The sequence below is a fragment of the Cyprinus carpio genome, chromosome B12 (assembly GCF_018340385.1).
Source record: "Cyprinus carpio isolate SPL01 chromosome B12, ASM1834038v1, whole genome shotgun sequence".
Lineage (NCBI taxonomy): Eukaryota > Metazoa > Chordata > Actinopteri > Cypriniformes > Cyprinidae > Cyprinus > Cyprinus carpio.
Genome location: NC_056608.1, coordinates 19,947,608 through 19,971,056, shown reverse-complemented (window position 1 = coordinate 19,971,056; position 23,449 = coordinate 19,947,608). Strand labels below are relative to the sequence as shown.

Below are 23,449 nucleotides of genomic sequence, written 5' to 3'. Positions count from 1 at the left end.
AAAATAGTTTTAAAAAGTCAATCTCTCGATCCATCAAATTTTTATGAAAATTTTAAATCACAGAATAAACGGAATACATATAAATAAACTATCAAATAAATTATCATCATATTATTTCTCTAATTTATTTGGTATGTTATTTGCATTGCCTTTTTTTGTAAATATATATTTAAGAGGTTCAATAAAATAAACTTTAAAACCACTTTTAATTCTAAAAGTTGTGCTTCGCTGCAGTAGATATTTTTCAGTCATGCTGCTGACGGAGTTTTGGTGCAGTTTTGAAAAACAAAACAAGCGGCGCTTCAGCTCGCTATTATAAACATGCAGCTTATTATTTACACTGCCTGAAAAGTGAAGAAGAGTTAGATATTGGACTAAACACAGCACTTTCCGCAGTCCCACATCCTCTGACCAATGAATTTCCATGACTTTTTCTCAGTTGTTCTGATTACTGGATAACGACATTGTACACCTCTTCTGGCTGATTAATTATTTCGAATATAAAATATTAAGCATTATAGACAGTATAATAGCGTTGTTCATAAGGTTTCTAAAAAGCGTTAGTAACTTTATGAACTACACACGCAAATCGAGTCGATTATTTCCAATTGTGTTTGAAACATCTTTTTGAATCAAGCAAAGTCTAATTTATGATTTAGGGCCTGTGTGGACAATAATTCATTTAGAAGAAGTAAAGAAATATATACAATTTATTTACTAAATATATTCAATACCTTCTCATAGAAAAAAAAAAATATCTGGATCTTTTCTGAATAGTGATTTACCATGAAAGTAATTTACCATGAATGTAAGTGCCAACAACAACACTAAAAAAAAACTAAATAGAACAACAGACAGAATTATGGTTGATTGTATGTCTCCAAAAAATTCATGTATCTTAAACAGTAGCATGCTGCTAGAATCACCAAAGTCATACAAACTACCTACAAAATGCCTACCCTGAATGTATTGCAAGTCACTGGATAAAAGTTTTGTTACAATGTATTATTTTTACATCATTATTGACTCTGGCACAGACCTTAGACTCTTCTGTTGCCTTTCACCACTATAACGTATAAACTAGACCACATTTCTGAGATTGATGTCACTGTGCGGGTTCAAAAATGAGTGACTCCCTTAAGGCAAATATATCTGTATGAGTTTAAAGAAGTTTAGGGAATACTTTGCCCAAGAAACATTTGTCCACCCCGTGACTGATTTCAAGCAAGTGGCGAGTGGGTATAAATCTGTTTCAAAAGCTTTTCGCTATACTGTTTTCCTTACACACTTTGTGCCAGGAATACTTGATGCACTGCTGCTCGACGTCTGCCAGAATTGTTTGTCATCCTGCCTAACATGCTTAAACAGCAGTTAAAGAGCATTTTTGAAAAATACTGTTTATAGCTGTCACTCAGCGTTCAGAGTTCAAAAAGATTTATTCTTAATTGTAATCGGTTTCGTTTATAAACTAAACTAAGTAAACATTTGCTTTAACAACCAAAACTGAAATCATCCTGCATTTCAGGGTAAGATTTCAAAGCATTTTGTTGCCTGTAAATGAAAAGAGAGGAGAAATCCACCTGTTGCTGTTGTAACAAATGAAGGTCTGGGAGGCTGTTAAAACTGTAATGAGAATCCAAGCTGGATGAGAAAAACCGCAGAGAGCCAAAGATCATTATGGGAAATGTGCTCTCCTCCTCAGGGTTCACAGCTCATAATGAATGAACGCACTGTGAGAACCTCGCTCCGTGGCACTCAGAGTCAAACAATATTTTTCCTGAGAAGAGGATTACTCCATTTATGATGCATTCGTCAAGCCTGACCTGATAAGGGAGGGAAAAAGGCACTTAAACAGGAAAAGCAAGCAATTTCCACAAGCAGCACTTGTAAACTGATGCATATGACCATAGCAATACCCTATAAAAGAGTGCAGGACGTCCCATACGATGCTCGTGTACTGGAAGGTCTGTGCACTTCGTCCCACACAGGGTGTCCACCACGAAAAACCCTACAGAGCGGAAGCTGTAAAATCATGGTGGGAGAGTCGACGGACCCCAGGAGGGCTGGAACTGCTATTTAATCTATTGACATGTTGGGAACAGCTGTTTCTCCCCCTCCATGCCTTCACTGCCTCTCTGATGTGAAAGGCACTGGCTGCATCCAGAGCAGATCTTTACGAGGGGAGGAATGCCTCGCCCTGCCGCCCTGACTAAAGCTCAGCATACAGTATATGTGGGCATCTAATGGAGGTGCTGAGAGAAGTGGAACCATAGAGGACAACTGGGAAGGAAACAACGGAGTGGTATCGAGTGTTGTAGCCGGACAGGTGCAGAGGTCGATACTTAGGAGATTATATGAGCTGATATCTTAGCCAAATGTGTCCAGAACAGCCAGACATTATTTCCAGGCCTGTCTGGAGATACAACAACTACTGCATGGTAAACTACCTGCCACACAAATGTACAATACAAATATTATTGACATAGAAAATATTGTACACATACAAAAATACTTCAAGCAATAAATAAATATATTGTATTACATTTAATCTGTTATATAATCAGATTCAAAAAGTACTTGTAATTAGAGTATATTACATTTTAAAGGCTGATAGTCAGATTATATTACTTTTTATGGACTACATCATTAAACATTATTAACAATGGCAGTAAATTATTCAACTTATTGATTTTTTGTATAGATTTTTTTTCCCCCTTATTATTATTATTATTTTGCAATTTCCTTTCTAAATAAACATAGCACTTACACAGTTTTGGAAAGCCTGCTGTAATGTTTAATGCATTTCATTATGTTAGTAAAGATTTATTTTTTTCCTAATAATCCCATTGAAGTCTATGTGATAAGAGTTCAAAAGTAATCTAAAAAAGTCCAAAGTAAAATAAAAGTATTTAAAAAGTGGCTAGACTACATTATCTAATATGTGTAATCCAGATTATGTTACTAACTACACTTTTTGTCATGTAATTTGTAATCAGTAATGAAATACAATTGTAAAATTAAAAAGAAAAAAAAAATCCCTAAAATAAATAGCAGTTCAACATTGATAATAATAAACGCTTCAAGCACCAAATTATCCATATCAAAATGTATGAAGGATCAGAATTTATGAAGGACATTAAAGACACACAGAAAATGACATCACAAGAATAAATTACATTTTTAAATATATTAAAATAGAAAAGTTAAATTGTAATATTTTAATATTAGTTATTTTACAGTATTTTTAAACGAACAATGAAGCATAATACTTTCAAAATTCTGTGTATATATATATATATAATATATAAATATAATTAAAAAGGATCACAGTTAAATAATGAAATGAAGAAAAATAAAGCAAATGTGTTTCTACTGGCAGCATAGAAGTACATTGTGATATTCTATTGCATTTCCAAGATTTCAAATCAAAACTCAAACACAAGCTTGGTCACAACACATTTTAATAAGAACTTTCCTTGTTTCTTACACAAATCATTGGTACAGTGAGGTCAGATACAGGTAAACCGTAAAGGCGCTGAATGTAGCTGCTTGGAGAGAGCAAACAGTAACGAACAAAGCATGGCTGCAGTCAGTGATATTCAGCACTGTTACATTCAATGAATCAACAGTAATTCAGTTCTGGGGAGTTCAAATGAGTTGACTGAGTTTATTTGACTAGTAAGGATCTTTGATGGAGCTAATACCCGAGGGCTCTCCAAAACGATCATCCTTTCAACATCTCAACTCAGACTCAGAGAGACAGAGTTTCACGCAGAATAAAGACTCCTGGGCCTGCAGTGAGACTCCGTGGTTTCTTTACTGAATCATTTATTGCCGAAGTGAAAACTTGGAAAATGTCAATTAGTCCATTATCGAGCCTACATCGCATCTAACCAAAATAAAAACATTAATCGAAAATACTAAACTGACCCACATAGACACAAATTGGTCTACGAATTTACAGACAACAGGGCGTTTCTCGTCTTTATTTAAGTGACCCACATAGACACAAATTGGTCTACGAATTTACAGACAACAGGGGGCTGCGTCAAATAAATATAGAATCTATTTACACACACATAGCATTAATCTGTGTACAAGTTACCTGAGTGAATTCAGGGATTTTTATATTGTTATTTTTCCCTGACAGAAACTTTTACAACAATGGAAAGAGGTTATGACTTCCCTTTCCAAGGTACACACTTTTGGTGTGTTTTTAGCTCCAAGATGATTACTTTTAAGGCTGATAGCAGTTATCTAGCCAGTATGAAGATAGCAGGGGATTGAGTTTGCTCTACAGAGCCGGAGACGGTGTGCTGGGAGCCACAGGTGCCTCGTCCTGCGGCACGCGGCTCTTCTTGCAGGTGAGGGCCAGCAGCAGCAGCATGGGCAGGTGCCAAAGACTACAGAAAAACAGCTTCCGGGCATTCTGCCTGTCGCCATAGCGATAGAACCTGAAAGCCAGGTAGCTGATGTAAAGGTTAATGGGCAGAGAGACTAAGGGGAACGTCCAGGTGGTGACATCCAGCACGGGGCCCAAGGCTGAGAGGCCAATCAGGCCTACGCTATGGCGGAGGGCCACGCGTTTACAAAGGCCAGGATGGGTGACGGACATCATTCGGTACCCACCACGTGAATAGTCCTCTCTTAGATTCCAGCTTAGTGCATTAAAGTGAGGAAACTGCCAGGAGAACAGGAAACCTCCCAGTAAGAGTGCTCCTGGAGAGACAGAGAGAGGAAGAGAAGAAGTGAATACACAAACAAGATCTCCCAGATCATTTAAACACCATCGGAAGTGCATGTGTGCAAGCAGGAAATGAGAGTGTTCAGAGTAACTAGGACAGAACACTTGAAAAGACGTCCGAGTTCCTTCACATCCTGCAGTGGAGGAAACAAACACTATTCTCCTGCGTTCAGAAGCTGGAAGAGTGGAAAGGTGACACCGCACAAACAGTGGCCCGTGCAGGGGTAGCGGAGCATGACGCAGCGCTGCCTTTGTGTACGAGATCTTAAACACAAATCCTCTGGGAAACACTGCACAGGGCAACATGACAGAGACCTCAAACACTCGGGTCATCTTTTTATGCTTTGTGTGTTCTTGAACTCGCTTTGAGAAAACAGTCCAGTTGACACCAGAGTCTACAAACATAAGATCAGTGCGTGGTTGAGTGGCAATATGTACTTAATGTAATTCTATCAGAGTTAAAATACTTTTTATTCAGTTTGGTGTCACTAAGTGAAATAATTCCAATAAACAAATAAGCAATAAATAAACATTTAATCAATTAATTGGAAAAAAAAACATGAAAAATCATGCTATTCAGGCTACGACTTTGAGTTTAAAAAAAGGAAAGGATTAACATACTATATATAGTGGGGCCCTATGATTAACAATGCAGAAAAAAAATTAAATGTACTGTATAACACAGAATGTCAAGGAAAACTGGCATATTTGGAAGAATAAATCAAAAGTACAGCTGTACAGATGTGCATTAATTTGATTACATTAAGGAAATTTGCTAAAACTAGGGTCAGATACACACAGAGAGTCAAAGGTCTTCACTACAACATGCCAAAATAAAAGGTTGGTTGATTAAAGCTTTTATACATAATATAAAATATAAGTAATGTTTTATATGTTATTCAAAAGTAATATTAACAAAAAACAAAAAATGAAAGTATAATAAATTATAGAATTGTTCAAATTTTATTAATTACATTTATTAGACATCCTTTTAGATTATTCAAATTTAAGGAAACTATTAAAACAGAATCCAGAAAACAGAATTTGTGGGAGGAAAATTTAATTGAATTTGGCAATAACACAAGTGATTTATAGGGCCCTAATGCAATTAGGATTGTTGGCAAGTTCTCCGGTTGATTAAAGAGGTCAAAGGGTTTTTACCCCTCTTTAGCACTTCCACAAAATATATTAAAGATGCAGTTTCTCAGATAGAAAGTTCTACTAAATAAACTGCTATACAAAATAAATAAAATATTGAAGTCATAGTTGTTCTGATCTACTTCATGTTGTGACCTCACTCTAGATGGGGTCGTAACAATATTTAGGTTTGCACATCCTAATAAACACGTCCTTGCAAAGGGCACTGAAACTACTACTATAAAAGACAGATGGAAGCTCTGGGGAAAAACGTAAATATGCACACAAACACTTCAGTCTTTCGCTACTGTGAAAACAGATCTCATGGTTGCCACAACAGCGCACTTTTAATAGTTTGCAAAACAGGCCAAAGACCCCCTGCTTTCTTCCACAAACACTTGATCTTAAACGAGAGACGTCCTTGGAAAAAACACAGGATGCTGGGTGTATATGTAACTACAACACTCATAAGAGGACAGGGGCCTCAGGTCTGGGAGAAGAGTCTGTAAAAGGCAGAAGTGCCATATGGAACATGCACATCAAGCTTCACTTCTCTGGAATGGCTGCACAACCCTGAACTGTGGGATAAACTGTGATAGCACTGGAACAATCACAAAGAGGGCTTTTAAGACTAAGGACACATATCAGTGTGAGCCTGATAAGAAATTCCTATTGAAACACTAACTTTTAGCTCTTTGGCAACAGAGAAGATATCACATGATAAGGTATATAATAACACTGGTAATATCATCCATGCCCACAGTGCCATATATGGTGCTATGAGAAAAACTTTACAGCTCTAGAGGTAAAAAATGTCTATGAGAATTGATGAATGTGGACCTTAAAGGAATCTTTTAATATCTGTCATATTTTAATATGTTCATGAGTTGTTCTTATGAGGAAAGTTAATGCTATTCTTCTCCTTATAGTAAAATTCAAAGGATGGACAAAAATGCAGCTCCAAATTTTTAACATTTACATTTAGCAGACGCTTTTATCCACAGTGACTTACAAATGAGGACAATAGAAGCAATCAAAAGCAACAAAACAGCAATAAAATGCAAGTGCTATGATTTACATTTAACATTTACATTTTTATCAGTTACAAATCAGGCAAGAAGCATATTTATATATATATATATATATATATCAAATCAGGCAAGAAGCATATTTATATTATATATATATATATATATATATATATATATATATTTGAATTGAAAGTGACAGTAAAGACATTTATGTCACAAAAAAATTCTATTTTAATTAAATGCTGTTCTTTTGAACTTTCTATTCATCAAAAAATACTGAAAAAAATTTATCAAAGTTCCACCAAAAATATTAAGCAGATAAACTAAGCAATTCTTGTGCACCAAATCAGCATATTAGAATGATTTCTAAAGGATCATGTGACACTGAAGACTGGAGAAATGATGCTGAAAATTCAGCTTTGGCATCACAGAAATAAATAAAAAAAAAAATTTGTATTCAAATGAAAAACAGTTATTTTAAATTGTAATAATATTTCACAATATTACTGTTTTTTTTTAATTTTTGATCAAATAAATGCAGACTTGGTGAGCATAAAAGACTTGTTTCAAAAACAAACAAAAAAAATATATTACAGACTCCAAACTTTTGAAATGGCTTTAAAATAATTTAAATACAGCACAGAAGTCATATAGACCAGTTTTATGTGTGTGGTTTTTTTTTTTACCTTTCAGCTGTTTACTGTATACAGTATAAATTTATGGAATAAGAGCAACATGAACATTCTTAAAAACATCTCATTTTGTCTTCCACAGGAGAAAAACAAACCTACATAGGTTTAGAACAACACGAGGATGAGCAAATACTTTCATTTTTAGGTGAATTATTTGAAAAGGAGTAAATGTTTTATCAAAATCATTCAGCAGGAACTGTAGTCACTAGTGTGCTTGTAAGAGGAGTTTGTACCTGGATCGAGAGAGCCAGTGGCTGCTGTCCAGCCCATTACAGGAGGGATGGCGCCCACCACGGCACCCACCCAGGTGTTGGTGATGCTGAGGCGTTTCAGGGGAGTGTAGCAGCACGTGTACAGGAAGATGTTCAGGGCACCCAGGAAGCCAGTCAGGGGATTTACACCCAGGGTCAACAGGGTCACACCTGGGATGCCACACGCCAGAGCAAATGACACGGCATGCAGAGGGCTGAGAGAAACACAGAGATGGAGGACAAATTCAGAACAACAAAAACATGATTCCTATGTGCAGTTTAATGGGATCATACTTATACTGTTACTGACGCCACTGTGTCAAATACAGTCAATTTATTTTTCAGAACCAAACAGACATTTAGGCATTGTTTTAGAAAAATAGAATTTGATCGTATTTAAATTAGGCCTCGTTCTTGTTGGATATCTTGTTTCATTTAAAAATATGGCAGATTACAAAGTAAAATGGTTTTTGGACAGCAAATCTAGTCGACTGTAAATGTTGATGTCAGCAAGTTTAAGAGCACACTGAACTCTTATTTCAAAAGACAAAGAAATGGTTTTATTCTTAATTCTTTAAAACAAACCAGCATGCACTGGCCCAGAACACATACATAACATTGGTTTACAAATCTGAAACCACACCAAATGTGACAAACTTATAAATCAAACCAAGAAATTCTGTGCAACACATTGTAATGCATAAAAGACAAGAGTGCTCCGAAACAGAAGCAGGAATAAAGTGCATACATAACATTCGTTTCTGAGATATGCTTTAGTACGGTTCTTTGAGTCACATCGAAGCAAAGGCTTGAAGGTCTCTGCTATAGATTAAACCTCTCCTGGCCACAGACGCTATTCTCTGTGCTACACTGGACAACCACTTCCTCTAAGGTTTATTAAAAGCAGTCAGTTGCAATCCTGCAGAGGCGTCTGGTTCAAATTCACAGCTAACTGCTCCATAAATTAGAGGAGTATTGAGACGGAGACCAAAGCGGAGAGGAAAAGAGGGCAAATTTTCCGCCCAACAGCAGGAGATTCCATTTTAATGTTATTATCATTGTTATGGCTGTTTTATGTGGTGGAGGGGTTGAGAGTCTATATGAGTCCCATAAGTTAACGGGTGAGATGAGTTGTTTGAGGGATAAGGCTGACTAACTTTAGGAGCAAAGCCCTGGCATTTCCTACACTACATGAATAAATGGGCTATTCTAATTTTCAAGTTTATTCATTATTGAATTTATCTAGGGTCACAAAGGTTTTGTTCATCTGATGGGGCATATAAAACAAGCACTCTGAGTTGCTCATTCAGATCTATCTGACGTCATGGTCTCATGTGGCGGATTTTCCCAGAAAAATAAAAAAAATCAAAAACAAATCAAAAAAAAATCATGTAAACGATGAGTCTCAGAGGGAAATAAAATAGTTACATAAAATAGTTTACTTACACTGACATTATCAAGATATTCCCATATATGTCCTAATGTAAAATTACTACCACTACTATAAATAACTTTATTAAAACATTATTTTTTAAAATTAATAATAACAATTTTTCTTCCATGTTTTAATTTTAAACATAACCCTTCGTTATGCATCACATTGTTTGCCAAATAAATAAAATTGTTTTATTTTCATTAGTTCCTTTATTTACCAGAAAATAAAATTACCCAACACAGCATATCTGGAAAAAAAATAAAATAAAATTAAGCTTTTTTTAAAACAAAATCAATTAATTAGAGATGCTTTTGATTATTAAATGTAATTAAACTATTAAAATGGAATCCAGAAAGTTAAAAAAGAAAAGCATAGAATTTGGTAAAAATGAACCTGAATGTGAGAAAAAAGAAAACATTTTTAATAGGGCCCTAAAAATTAATTTTTATTCAACTTTTAATAAATTGCAGTTAAATTGTGTATGTTTCATGATTTCAATTAACTATACATCAATACTAAAAAAAAAAACTAAAACATAAAAAATCAATATTGAATTGTAATATTTCACCATATTACTGTTTTTACAGTCATTTCCACAGAAAAAAATAAAATCTTCTACATTTTAATTTACATTTATTATTTCACAGACGCTATTACTGCGACTTACAAATGACAGTAAAACAATCAGATCAACGATTTCACCATACAAGTGCTGACAAGTTCAGTTTCTACAGAACATGTCCACATATGAAAAAAAAAAAAAAAAAAAAAAACTAATATTAGTTAGTTAAGTGCAGGCGAAAAAAAAACCAGGCGAAAAAAATTTCAAAAATCTGTTTTTACAGTACAACAGAAAAAAATAAAATCTTCTTTCAAAAATCTCACAAACCCCAAACTACACACAAAAATTACAAATTAAGAAGCCACTGGATAAATAAACATGAAAAAAGTACAAAAACTCCACACAGCAATCTTGAGAATGAAAGGTTTCAGAGCTGAGAGATGCTCTCATGCTCATCTCTGCCTTCAGGCTTACATCATAAGAATGTGACAGTCACACACACGCAAACATCAAAGAGGACCGTGTTATCTCAAGTCTGCGTAATAGCATACTGACAGACGCACGAGTGCATGTTCAGGCGTAAACAGGTTGCGCTAGGACACATCTAATGTGTGTAATGACACGTTTTGGTAGGTGACTCTACTGTTAGCATGTTGTGTATTTGTGTACAGGTCTAGAGTGTCTGCAGTGGTGTCAGGTGAAGATATGTAGTTACGACGCTGATGAATTTCTCCTGTCATTGACAGTCTGGATCAGTGACGTATGGTAAACATTCAGGAAAGCAATTTAGTTGTTGGAGTGACAGAAATGGAGTGCATATGATAGCTGCCAAATCACATTTGTCTGCTTTTATATAAATGCTGCTCTTTAATCCACCTGCACAGATCTCCTACAGCGCGGCTGAATTAGCGCCGTGCTACTGCGAGCTTAAATCACACAGTAATTAAGAAGCTCTGGGGGATGTTTCCAGGAGTTTGAAATAGAGCACATTTATCTGCTCACCTCTTTATCTTTTGCTCCAAAACAGTTTTAGAAAACGTGCCGGGATTTAGGCTGTGAGGAATGTTGTGTGTTGGAAAGGGGGTTAATTGCACAGTCATACATTTTCCAAACGAAGATAACGCGTGACATGACAATGGCCAGCAAAGATAGATCACACAAGAACAACTAAAAAAATAAAATAAAGTGTGCAAGCATTTCCACTTGATTTCCTATCTTTCCTTTCACCACTCAGACTGTCACTATCGTAAATAATTGCAAGGGGGGGAAAAAAGGACATTAAAAATAGAATTTTGAAAAGAATTTGTAATAATTTCTGGTCTTTTTGTGCTCAATGTAGTTTATTGTTGCAGATTAATCAATTCATTCAATATTTAAAAAGTCTAAAATACATAAATATACTAAGCAATTTATTATTTAGAATGATAAATTATTTATATAATAAATACATTTACACAAATAGATTTCATTACTAAACACAAACTATCTAATCTGCCTCAGAAACAACAAGGCTGCTTATGATCCAATCAAATCTTAATCGATAAGTCCAATTCTAAATTTTTTTAACATTGCACATCTTACTATACATATAAAATTTTACATATATTTTAAACAACTGTGAATATATAAGTTTTAAACTGAACTGTTGGCCTACTACTTTATGCAATTTAAAATAAAAGGACACTAGGGTCCAGAATGAGCTGGAATGGGTCGACATAGCTGACAGTGAAATTACAAAACGTACACTCTTATGTACTCTGGATCATCGCTGCTCATGATGTCTTCGTTTGTGAGTGTGTGTTTGATACAGGATAAGCAGGATAAGGCTGGGTGTTTGGTTTGGGCTGTTTGGATTACTGTGACTGCTTGAGTCATTTCTTAAACCCTAACGTCAACAGATCTGCCCCGTTTGTTGTTGGAAAGTGACCCTCGAGGGAGTGAGAGAGGGCAGGGGTCCCGTTCAGTTAAATTCCACTAACACACTCAATTAGCAAAAAGTAATGACTGTCAAATGTGTGGTGGTGTTAGGTATGGTATTGCACTCAAAAACTTATGAAAAGATGCCAGAGATGGATACAGAATGCTTCTTGACTATTTAAATCATCTATTTTACACAAAGGTCAAGTGTAGGTGTTCCAGATTTTGCGCTATGGTGCTCATGTGGGTAACGCGGGATTGAGCCCAGTCTGCAACATTCTTCATAGAGTGCTGATGATGCATTTTTACGCTTAAAGGAGTAGTCCACTTCCAAAATGAACATTTCCTGCTAATTTACTCACCCCCATGTCATCCAAGATATTCATTTTTTTTTTAATCTTTCTTAAGTCGTAAAGTCTGTCTTTCTTCCGTCGTAAAGAAATCAATTTTTTTTTTTTTTTTTTTGAGGAAAACATTCATTCAGGAATTTTTCTCCATATAATGGACTTCTATGGTGGCCAACAGGTTGAAGGTCCAAATTGCATTTTCAATGCATCTTCGAAAGGAACTACACGATCCCAGCCAAGGAATAAGGGTCTTATCTAGTGAAATGATAGGTCATTTTCTAAAAAAAAAAAAAAAGAAATAAAAATTAATATAGTTTTTAACTACAAATGCTCGCCTTGCACAAGCTCAGCGATTGGAAAAGTCACGCATGGTTCAAAAAGGTAGGGTAGGGCGAAAAACTCCATCTCATTTTCTCCTCCAACTTCAAAATTGTTGTTTTACCATTTTTTGTAAAGGACATTTGACTTTTTTGCACGTTTGCTTTGTAAACACTGGGTCAGTGCCTCCATCTACATCATGCGTGCGTGATTATGTAATGCGTGAGGTCAAGCTAGTGCAAGACGAGCATTTGTGCTTAAAAAGTATATCAATTTTTATTTTTCTTAGACCGAAAATGACCAATCGTTTCGCTAGATAAGACCCTTATACCTTGGCTGGGATGACGCAGAACCCTTTGAAGCTGCAATTTGAAGTGCACTATATGGAGGAAAGTCCTGGAATGTTTTCCTCATAAACCTCCATTTCGTTTCGACTGAAGAAACAAAGACATGAACATCCTGGGGGTGAGTAAACAATCAGGAAATTTTCATTCTGGAAGTGACCTACTCTAATTTTCAAGACATCCAGGTTATGTGACTCTTGTGTAGTTTTTTTAAAGCCTACATTTTGCTTGTTACTTCTTGCAGTTGTATTCAGGCTTCAAAATTGATTAATGCGGAGCTCACTTGTAAAGATTATCAATATGATAAAACGTAAGAATCAAACTTTTGTTGGTCACAGAGTTTACAGCTTGCAATAATCCAAAAGCTGGTGGGAAATGTCCTTTTGGGTTTTTGTCATGGAACCAAGGTGATGCTAACTTTCTAGAAAGTCACTGTTATATTCCTACTATTTTAACCTAATATGAAAGAATTTAGCATGCTAGTCTAACAGCATTGCATGCTGACACCCTTTCTTATAAGTTGCAACTGTGAATGCCTTCACTTTAAAGTGCCCAAAGCTAAAACAAAAATTGCTCAACTTCACTAATCAACTAGTCTGTTGGTGGATGACCATTCTGACCCATCCTTTGTCAGCAGTGGAGTGAGACGGGAAGAACAGAGAGAGGCACACCTACACACACCTGGATCAGGTTACGCAGGACAGGTGCGTGAGCGGCTGGCCAGCGCTACAGATATTAGACAATGGCATATAGTTTCTGATACCGGCAGGCTCAGCTATTCACACACACCGGGCTACTTGAGAACAATGTAGAAAGTAAACGATGTACATAATGAGGCTAAGGAAACCATTTTATTCTGCAATGGCTCTTTACACAGATCTAGGATGCATATCGAAACCAAGTGAGCTGCTTACCTAGACAACATTTTTGGACAAGTATACAATATATACACAAGTATGTGTGAATCTACATGAGATGCCCAAAAATGCAGTCTAGGTTAGATGCTGGTTAGGTTTTTAAACAGAGCCCAAGAGAGAGATACAGGTTTTGAAGGATCTTACCTGATCTGTCCTCGAACCAGAGGTCTGTTTTTGGTACGATTCATATTTGAGTCAAAGGGCACCTCAAAGTACTGTGGGGAGAAAAAAAAATTATGAAAATTAATACGGGGGGGGGGGGTGGGGGGGCAAACAATGGTAATCTTGACAAAACTGTCACCATAAGTATTAGCACAGCAAATGATTGTTTTCACTTTTTTCTTTGTAGCATGCAAAAAACATCAAAGATGAACTCAGTTTCTCAGCGATTTGCTCTGAAACATCTGCTGAAGTTATCCAATAAATGCAAGAAATTCAAACCCTTAAATGGATCGATATGAATGCATGTGTTAGAGACAGAACGACAGAGGTTGCTTAGGTGCAACAGGGACAATCAAGGTAAAAAAAAAAAAAAAAAGATTGTGTTTTATGGCCTTCTGCTGGGGAGTCTGCACAAAACTCACCTCGGGGAATCTACAATGTGAGACTAAAACACAAACACATGGGGCATTTAAAGCCAGGAACCAGTTCTTTAGTCTGTGAGAGACAGCAAATGCACCTAATGAAGAAAACAGATAGCTCACTTTTCAGCTGAAGAATTTTAGGATCCATTTCTCCTAAAATATGACCTCCATAAAATAACTAATAAACAGATAATCCATTTCTCTTTTCCTCTCTTAATTTACTGTCCGTTTGACATCGGAGCTTAAAAATGCTCTTGTGGTGGGTAATACATTTCACACAGACTACATTTATATTTTGCTAGATACCTTGGAGAATGGGACCGTACCACTGCGAAGGGAAAGAGGGGGAAATACATATTATCTGTGACGGTGCGTGTCTGTTTGGCCTTTCTAAGAGTCCCCTCGAGTTTAAAGAAGAACCCTGCTAGTGCTATTTGCTAACAAATGATAACATCCATCAATTACATGATCCTTCCCAGCATGCACTTTTACATAAGGATAAGGACAAAAAAAAAAAAAAAAAACACTAATATTTAGACTAATGTACAACAAACGGACAGGACAATAAAACACCTCAAGGAGGTAAAAAAAAAAAAAAAAAAAAAAAAAAAAAAAAAAACGAGCTCTTTGACAAACGTGTCTAAAAGTTGTCATGGGAGATTGATGCTTTTTCATTTTGTTTCAGCTATTTTTGGCAGCGTTTTCAAACTCGGACCAATGTCATCCAAAGTGATAAAGCAGCCTGATACAGTGCAGAGGAAGTTGAAGCCCAAAGTGTGTTGTATAAAGTTGAGTGGAGGGTCTGCTGAGTCTCAAATTTATTCTCTGGGCCGTCAGTGTTATTGCACTCGAGATCCTGGACGGGGCAGGGCACAGATGTGGCCATAGCTGAGGCCCCTGCAGTTTTAGGGCCGAGGTGTTAATTCTATTTCCTGGGTCAGGAAGCGCGTCAGAGGGTCACCGCAGAGAGAGAACCGGAGCGAATTTCTGGTGCTTGAATAGTCTCTGAAGTATTAGCCGGATGCTAACATGACCATTCCAGAGTGTATCTTGGCTACAACTGCACATTTTAGACCTGTGAGATTTCAAAAGCCTTGTTAACCTGCAAAAGGACAAAGTTTACATTAAAAGACTCCCAATAGTAAATATAAATATGGTCTTGGGCTGAAAACCAGATTTGGAGCAAGAATATGAATATGTAGACTGACAAAACTGTATTCTGCGCCACACTAAGAAAGTAAATGGGGTTTCGAGTGTTTTCAAGATGTTTTTGGTGCCTGTCAGAACCAGTTAGTTTTTGGGCATTGTCTTATTTCACAGTCTGTCTTTATACACTTTTTGCTCACGTATATCATCTGGTTCATATCAACACCCCCAGACTCCTGCCACTTCTTTTTCTGCGTTTATTGCTGGTGAAGATCACGTTTGGAAAAAAGGAAAGAATGTGAAAGTGTAAATGAACAAGAAGTGGGTGCATGAGATTACAGGCTGTCAAATCTGCATATCTAAGGTCGTGTATAATCAGATTCTTTGTTTCTTCTGTGAATCTGCACTTATCAGAATGTGTTAACAATTCAAAAATGAAAAGGCTCCATATTGTTATCATACTGAAGAGGGGGAAAGAAGACAGTATGACTAGATCTTCAGAAGCGCATACACACTATATGCACACACACAAAAAAAAGTTAAAACGTTCGGGGTTGGTAAGAATTTGTGATGCCTTTAAAAGAAGTCAAGGCTGCACTTGTGTTCAAAAATATAGTAAAAACTGTAATATTGTGAAATATTATTACAATTAAAAATAACTTTTTTCTAGTTCAATATGCTTTAAAATATAATTTACTCCTGTGATTGCAAAGCCGAATTTTCACGCAGCCATTACACCAGTGTTCAGCGTCACATGATCCTTAAAGAAAACATTCTAATATAAACATTATTTTTATTTTGAAAACTGTTGTGCTGCTTAATATTTTTTCAAGTGAATAGAAAATGTAAAAGGACAATTTCTTTTGTAACATTTTAAATGTCTTTACTGTCACTTTTAATAAATGTAATGCATCCTGTCATGTAATAAATAAAATAAAAGTATTAAAATAAATAAATAATGGAAGTGTGTGAGTGAGCATTTGCAGTGTCAGCATAGAGCAGATAGACTGCCAAGGAGAGATTAAGTTAAATAAATAAATAATAAACGTGTGTGAGTGAGCATTTGCAGTGTCAGCATAGAGCAGATAGACTGCCAGGGAGAGCAACCAATCAATGACTCTTTGGACAAGAGGTCCATCAGTGAGGTCAAAGAAATGGGTATCAGAAGGCAGTAAACTCCTGTGAAATGAATGAATTCTGAACCATTATTTCTGACTATGTGATCAGAGGCCTGAACATGGCAGAGGCTGCCAAATTTTGCTGCTCGAACCTGAAAATGTCAAACAAGCCTTCGAGCAACAGATTAAGTACACAATTACAGTGTCATTTACAGTATAAACAGTATCAAAGAAACCCTTTTAGTGTTTTCATATCTTGCACAGATTCATAATATGAGTTTTTGCTGTCAACAAAAATGTATGTCCAAACTATTCACTAGGGATATATAGTCAAAATATTGAGTCTTTGCTGCTAAGCAAAGTGATACAGCAAAGTTCCACTATATTTTGTGTGTATATCAAGGAACCTCTAACTTTAATCCTCATTCCGTTCTTATCGACACCACAGAGTCTCAGTATATTTATAAAATTGGCAGATCAGCACAAGAGTGATACTGCAGAGTTCACTGTACTTGCAGTGACAGACCTCTGGGTTCACTCACAGTGAAAATCGCTGTGACTGCAGCAGCGTGACCGGACAAAGTGACAGGCACAGCAAACAAACGCTGCTTGGACTATGAGACCATACTAACTAACGCTGATGAGAAACTTACTGTAACACTGACAGTGTTTACTGAAGAGAAGTGCATCCGAGGGCAAACGCACTTACATAAACACGCAAACAAACACACAAAATTCAGGCTAAATATTCTCACGGAGAGAAACGCACGTGCATGGAGTCTGTGTAAATAGATATTTACAACACAGCTGCTGTATATGAGAAAGACATCGGCGTTGATCAGTAGAAATGGGTAAATGCAAACACCACCTGCTCAAACACCTACTCAGCAACTTTTTTCTTCCACCTCTGCAAACAAAAAGCACAATCCAAATTCTCAATCAGTGCTGCGCACATTGTAAGTACATGGCATTCAGTGATAATTCCTCATGCTGTCAAAGTCCAGGTGCAGAACCAGAGTTCAGGAGTTGAAGAGGTAATACTCCATTGATTTAACAAAATTACCTGCCAGATTTCTAAAGAACAGCAGCAGAAACTATCAGCTGCGAATCATCTCAAGCACTTATGAAAGAGAAATTCCTCTTTAGTGACAGCGGCCGCTGAATCACTGCAGTTCAAGTTCAACCTGAGCTACGTGAGTTTTGCTAGGACCCTGTGCTGCAGACCTGCAGAAACGGTTTGCCAGACCATGCAGCAATTATATGAAAAAGCCTGCACTATAGTTATGCTTTAAAAGTGCACGACTGGATCACGCTCCACTGAATTACAATTATAAATGTATATATGAATGTGATGAATTATGAATCAGTGAAGGAGAAAAAAAGTTGGTTGGCAAATAAACAATCTCCATAAGAAAGAATTCTTCTGTACTGTGATTTGTGATTTCAATTATTTGACAAGTCAGCTGCACAGACTTAGTTGCATTTTCCCTTCCTGACACATCTGAAGAAACAATGTAAACTAATGAAACCTGCAGACAGGCATGTTCATGATACTCCAAAACAGACTCATACACATAAAACATAAAATAAATAAATAAAAAACTAACATCACCAGATATGTTGCTGATATATTGGGCATCCCCCTTTTTGGAATAGTGTGCACAGATAAATCATCAGAATTAGACAAGAAACATTTATTAAGCAAGTAATATGACCTATTATAATTAAAAAATGACTTCAAATTTAGCCAGCCAGCCAAAACAAGTTGCTGGATCTACATATCCTGATTGAATGGAGTTCCATTTAGTCTAGGTTCATTTTGAGCACTATTTATAATCCCTACTCCCTGCTATCTCCATTCAGAGCCATGATGCAGGTCCTTCTACCCCAGCCTGGTATCCAAGCTGTGATCATTTGGCCTCTCCAGCTTGAAGCAATGCAAGTATCCTGGCAGTAAGTCAGCTGGCACAGGGACAGGCTTGATTAATGGCCCGTGCAAAACCGTCCACATGCTAATCAGCCAATTACGAATGTTCTGCTCTACACTAACGCTGCCTCAGTGCAAATCAATGTATTTAGTTCTTTTGCCAGCGGGCACCAGAGAAGATATAGGGAGGCTTGGAATGCTTAGGGATGCTGTCCTGAAGAAGTAAGGACAAAATAGCATACGGAAATCTGTGTATCATCAGTTTAACCAAACTAAGACTTGCGTTTTGGTCTTGTTAGCCAGACACACACAGGAAAAGACAAAGGCGCCATGATCTCCCTTCTTTTTCCAAGGCATCTTGGTTTGGTTCCAGCACTACCATTTGCAGATGTTTTTGCAACTTTTGTTCTCGTTATTACGACAACATTAAAAGGTATTTCATGGCGTTGACATAAGATGGATGAGCGCTGTCTAGGTCGGTTGGGAGTTGAAACCAGCGGTTCGAGAAGCCGAGAACCTCCTGTGGGAAAGACGAGCTAGTTCATCATCTTTGGCCCGATGTCAGTTCACATAACCTACATCATCACTAAGGTGAGCCTGTAGTTTGCCATCGTGATCCCATACCCCAGTGCCTCCTGTGCTTTAAGTTATACCGGAAGAGTCCAAATATCTGACAGTACTGGTTGCGGCAAAGTAAAACAACAGTGATGGATTGAAAATTAAACAGTTTCATTATTGGTCATGTATTTTGTGTTACAACAAAAACAACAAGACCTCCCTGAAAAAAAAAATGAGGTAATTATAAATTAATCAAGTCATTCACGAGCAAGCCAAGACAAGCCTTACTTCAAAAGATCTGGCACATATGGAACAATCAAAATAATAACCGGTCTGAAAATTTTAGTGATTTGGTGATTTGAGCAAGATTTCAGAGTTACACCATGTACTTCATTCACGATGTTAAATGAAGGAACTTCTCTAAAGTAACAGCCATGCGTAGGCATGTTTATGAAAAGAGCTTTCTACTAAGAACCCTCATTAATCATGCCTCTGATAATCAAAGCTCAGTTTATGTCTCTGGCAAACGAAACCAAGACACATTTGAGTCACACAATTATTTTTGCCGAAGACGCAAACATGCTCAGTGTGCCAAAAGGCCTTGTTTCGCTTTGATAGGACAGGCTAGCCATACATCTGCTTTACCTGTGATACATTGGTTAAGATTAAATGTTGACATTCCTAGATTACCATTAAGTCCATGAACTGTTTGTGAAACGGAGTCATTTAATATCAGCATCTGCGAGGACGTCAAGTAAGCATGTGTTTATGCAAGAACGCATGAGTGTGTGTTTAGATTATATCTGGTGCCTCCAGCTGTGTGTGACAGCACAAGCCTCATGAGAAAAGCAGTCTTGTGCAAATGCACAACCCTAAAATGCTCATTTAAATGCTCAAGTGTTTACATACAGACCTACAGTTTATATCTTCCCTGAGGTTGAACTCCATTCCCTACCAACCCAATTCCATTGTGTTGAATTTGTCGCCATCAACATCTTGTGGCGAAAATGCACTTTTCCTCCAAACATTTTTGCCAACGGATGTCTACGTTTACTTCCTGAGAGGCTGGCTCACATCAAATGGACACGGTTTGCTTGAACTTTTAACATTTCACCTCAAAATAAGTGGACAAAGATGTGACATTAGGCTAAACATTCATCATTTAGCCACCCCACAAATGGATATCTTTAAGAAGTTGTTTTCTTATTAAAACTTTCATGTCAGCACCCTCTCCATCCACATGATCCATGAAACAAGCATGTCAGATTTTGAGCAGAAGTGTTTTGTGTGAGAAATATTCAGGCATAACGTGCAAAGCTTACACACATTCCTAGTACTATTTCACCTATAGAAACCCTTTTCAATGTGTAATCTGCCTGTTATTCTTTTTTTATTCTTTATCAGCAGTTTACGCTTAGACATGTCTGCACACAGGTCAGAAGATCTATTTTTTCTTTCTGTGAAACCACAGGCTGCCATTAACACCAAGACCCCAAACGATGCTTGCATTCCATAATTAGGACTCCTTTTCACATCCCTTCACTGCCTGCAAGCCATGTGTGGGACACCAGGAAGGGTAGATCCGCTGGAACTGCTTCAGTGAATAACAGTCAGCAAAAGTGAGAGACAAGTGTATATAACAGAAGTACGGATATTTTTCTAACAAAAACAAATGGATTTGCTACAGGGGGCCTTTATTCATCCCACCAGAGCCATATGCGGCACGTTTTATTATGAATGTGTGAGCTTTATTTGACGACTTGTGGACAGTTCAACTGCAACACCCACTGACTGCAATGATAGAGCATGGAATAGCCAGGACAATTTTTAATATAACTCTGACTCGATTCATCTGAAAGAAGAAAGTCATATACACCTAGGATGCTTCGAGGGTAAGTAAAACAGAGTCTAATTTTCGTTTTTTGTGAACTAACCCTTTAACGAAGGCGATGAATTTTTCAGTTTAACGCGTTTAAAATATTTAACGCAGGGGCGGAGCTAAGGTTGGCCATCCCACTCACAACCACTGCTTCAGTTTCTTTTTCTCTTGACAAGAAGTGCATTTATTTAGTCGCAGAACGTCTTTACGACCACATCAAACTGTAGACGTTCACTTCAGCGCCAAGTGTGAGTCAAACGAACGTGGAAACGGTCATGTGCTCGTACTGCGTGCACTTTAATTGCATGCCCAAAGACACCAGTGCACACTGTACCCTCTATCTTTTCATATCAAATCGCAAAATACAGTGTGTGCATGCAATGTCGTGGGAAAGAGAGTTGAGAGCAAATACGATGCGTGTCAGATCCGCATCAAGTTTAGCAGCAGTAGCTCTTAAGGAAATAGCAGCCAAAAAACCTAGCTGCTGTGATATCTTGTTAATCAAAGAAAAAAAAAAGAAAAAGAAGGAATCAAAAACTTTTATAGCTTTAAGGAATCATATATATTTAATTTAGAATTTAGTTTTTGATAAATTCAATTTCTGTATATTTTTGCTGAAGGGCACAGGTAAATATGTCATTTATCATAATGGGTTTATGTGAATATTGTTTTAAGTTCACTTAAATTATAAGTTTTTGTTTTTAAGTCTAAAATAAAGTCTAAAACAAAATTAATGGCTCTCAATTACACTGTAATGTTGAATGGCTATAGTCAATGGTTAAATATTAATGGGGAAAAACAATCTTTTAGAGATATCAGTAGTATTGGTATCAGTGATAGTGGGCTTCAGTCATTAAAAAGTGATGGCATTAAACAAGTATTAAAAATATACTGTGATATTTAAAATTTAATGTGAAATTATTGCAATATAAAAGTATATTTAAAAACTTTAATGTTAGGTGGGATTAATCACGATTAATTTCAGAAAAAAAATGTGTGATTAATTAGTTATTTTTTTAATTGATTGACAGCACTAATATGAACTTTCCAAATTATAAAAACTATCCAAGATACTCAGCACACTGAATTGACTGTTTACACTATAATTTGTAGGGATAGTTTGACAGCTGAGCCATTCCAATCTTATTTAATGCATGTAGACATTGCAAGAAGACAAGAACACACTGAAGACCAAATAATGAGAGAAGAACATATGTATTCTGTCAAAACTGGTCTGCACCAAGTAAATATCCAAGAAACTGGAGGGCTATGCATAGTAGATTGTCTGAAGGGCTCTAGCGCAACATACTTGGATTTGATCACCATCCTCTCCAGCATTAAAGTTGGTAATTACAAAGCAGACACTAATTGTGGTTTTTCAAACCCATATGACAGGGTGCCGAGCAGCAGCATCCATGGAAACAAACCCTGTTATTAGCCCGAAGGCTTCTGACAGATGGGGTATGGATTGAGTTAAAGATGCAAGTCTTGTTTTAATGGAGACCTTAGATTAACCCTTCTATAAAAAAAATAAAAAATACATGACGTGCAATGTCGATATTGCCAAGGGCAAGACACAAAACCTTTGAGCAACCCCTACCCTGAAAAGCACTTTCATCAAGCCACAATAAACAGGCCGCAGTACGCATGACGTGCAATGTCGATATTGCCAAGGGCGTGATCTGTAACATTACGTTATTTTATTCATGTCCTTCCAGGGGAGAGAAAAGTTAATCTTGGAAAGCAAAAGGTACTGGCACTGACTTGCAATATTGGAAATATCATGAAAATGAACATCTGCTTTTTGGAGAGAACTGTAACATCGATAAAACCTAATGAGTGTTTCTTCATAAAATGAAAGACATGCAAAGGTAAAAAAAAATTATGTGCAACCTTCATAATCTTCATCAAATTGCAGTTCACTTCGCCATAAACAGCTTGGCTACCAGAAAGCGATGGAATATATCCCTAATATGCTTCTTTAATTTCAATATGCAAAAGAAAATGAAACCCAACCTAACTGTTGAACAAATTACGGTATCAAATTTCCTGTGACAAAACCATGTTTTGTGGCTGACATTTACTAGAACAATGCCACAGCTCAAACACATGTGTTCATATGGAGCCTGAAGCGTAATATCCCATAGTGAAAAGTCTGACATAGATTGACACCCTGCGGATCGCAGAGACCGGGGAAAATTAACTATTAAACGCCAGCCTCTGTTTAAATATTCATTCTTATCCTGAACACCGTGAAATAGGCCATTGAACAGCCTGTGTGCCACCGTGCCATCTGATCAGAGATCGCCCACTGATTAAGAGTCTGTCTTTTCACGCCACCCTCCCCAATGGATTCAAAGCTTACGGCAGAAATGAAAGTGGAGGTGACTCATCCCTATTGTTAAGAACGGAGTGTTAAACAGGCTCTCAATTTAAGCATCTATTAAATGGAGGGATCACCTTGGTGTTAATTCCTTCCTCAGACACGTTTTCACCTCCGAAAAAGGTGGTCTCGCTTCAAGCGCTCATTCGTCGTGATGGC

At 36.9% G+C, this 23,449-nt stretch overlaps 1 protein-coding gene across 1 annotated transcript in view; it reads right to left on the bottom strand.

Annotated features, from left to right (window-relative positions):
* Positions 1-3,979: 3,979 nt before the first annotated feature.
* The window catches only part of LOC109090003 (protoheme IX farnesyltransferase, mitochondrial), a 31,992-nt gene continuing 12,522 nt past the window's right edge, over positions 3,980-23,449 (bottom strand). Inside the window, exons 5-7 of the mRNA XM_042735923.1 lie at positions 13,840-13,910; positions 7,838-8,070; positions 3,980-4,719 (exon numbers count right to left, since the gene is read on the bottom strand). Coding sequence (XP_042591857.1) covers positions 4,295-4,719; positions 7,838-8,070; positions 13,840-13,910 — 729 coding nt within the window. The 3' untranslated portion in view covers positions 3,980-4,294. The remainder of the gene's footprint in view (positions 4,720-7,837; positions 8,071-13,839; positions 13,911-23,449) is intronic.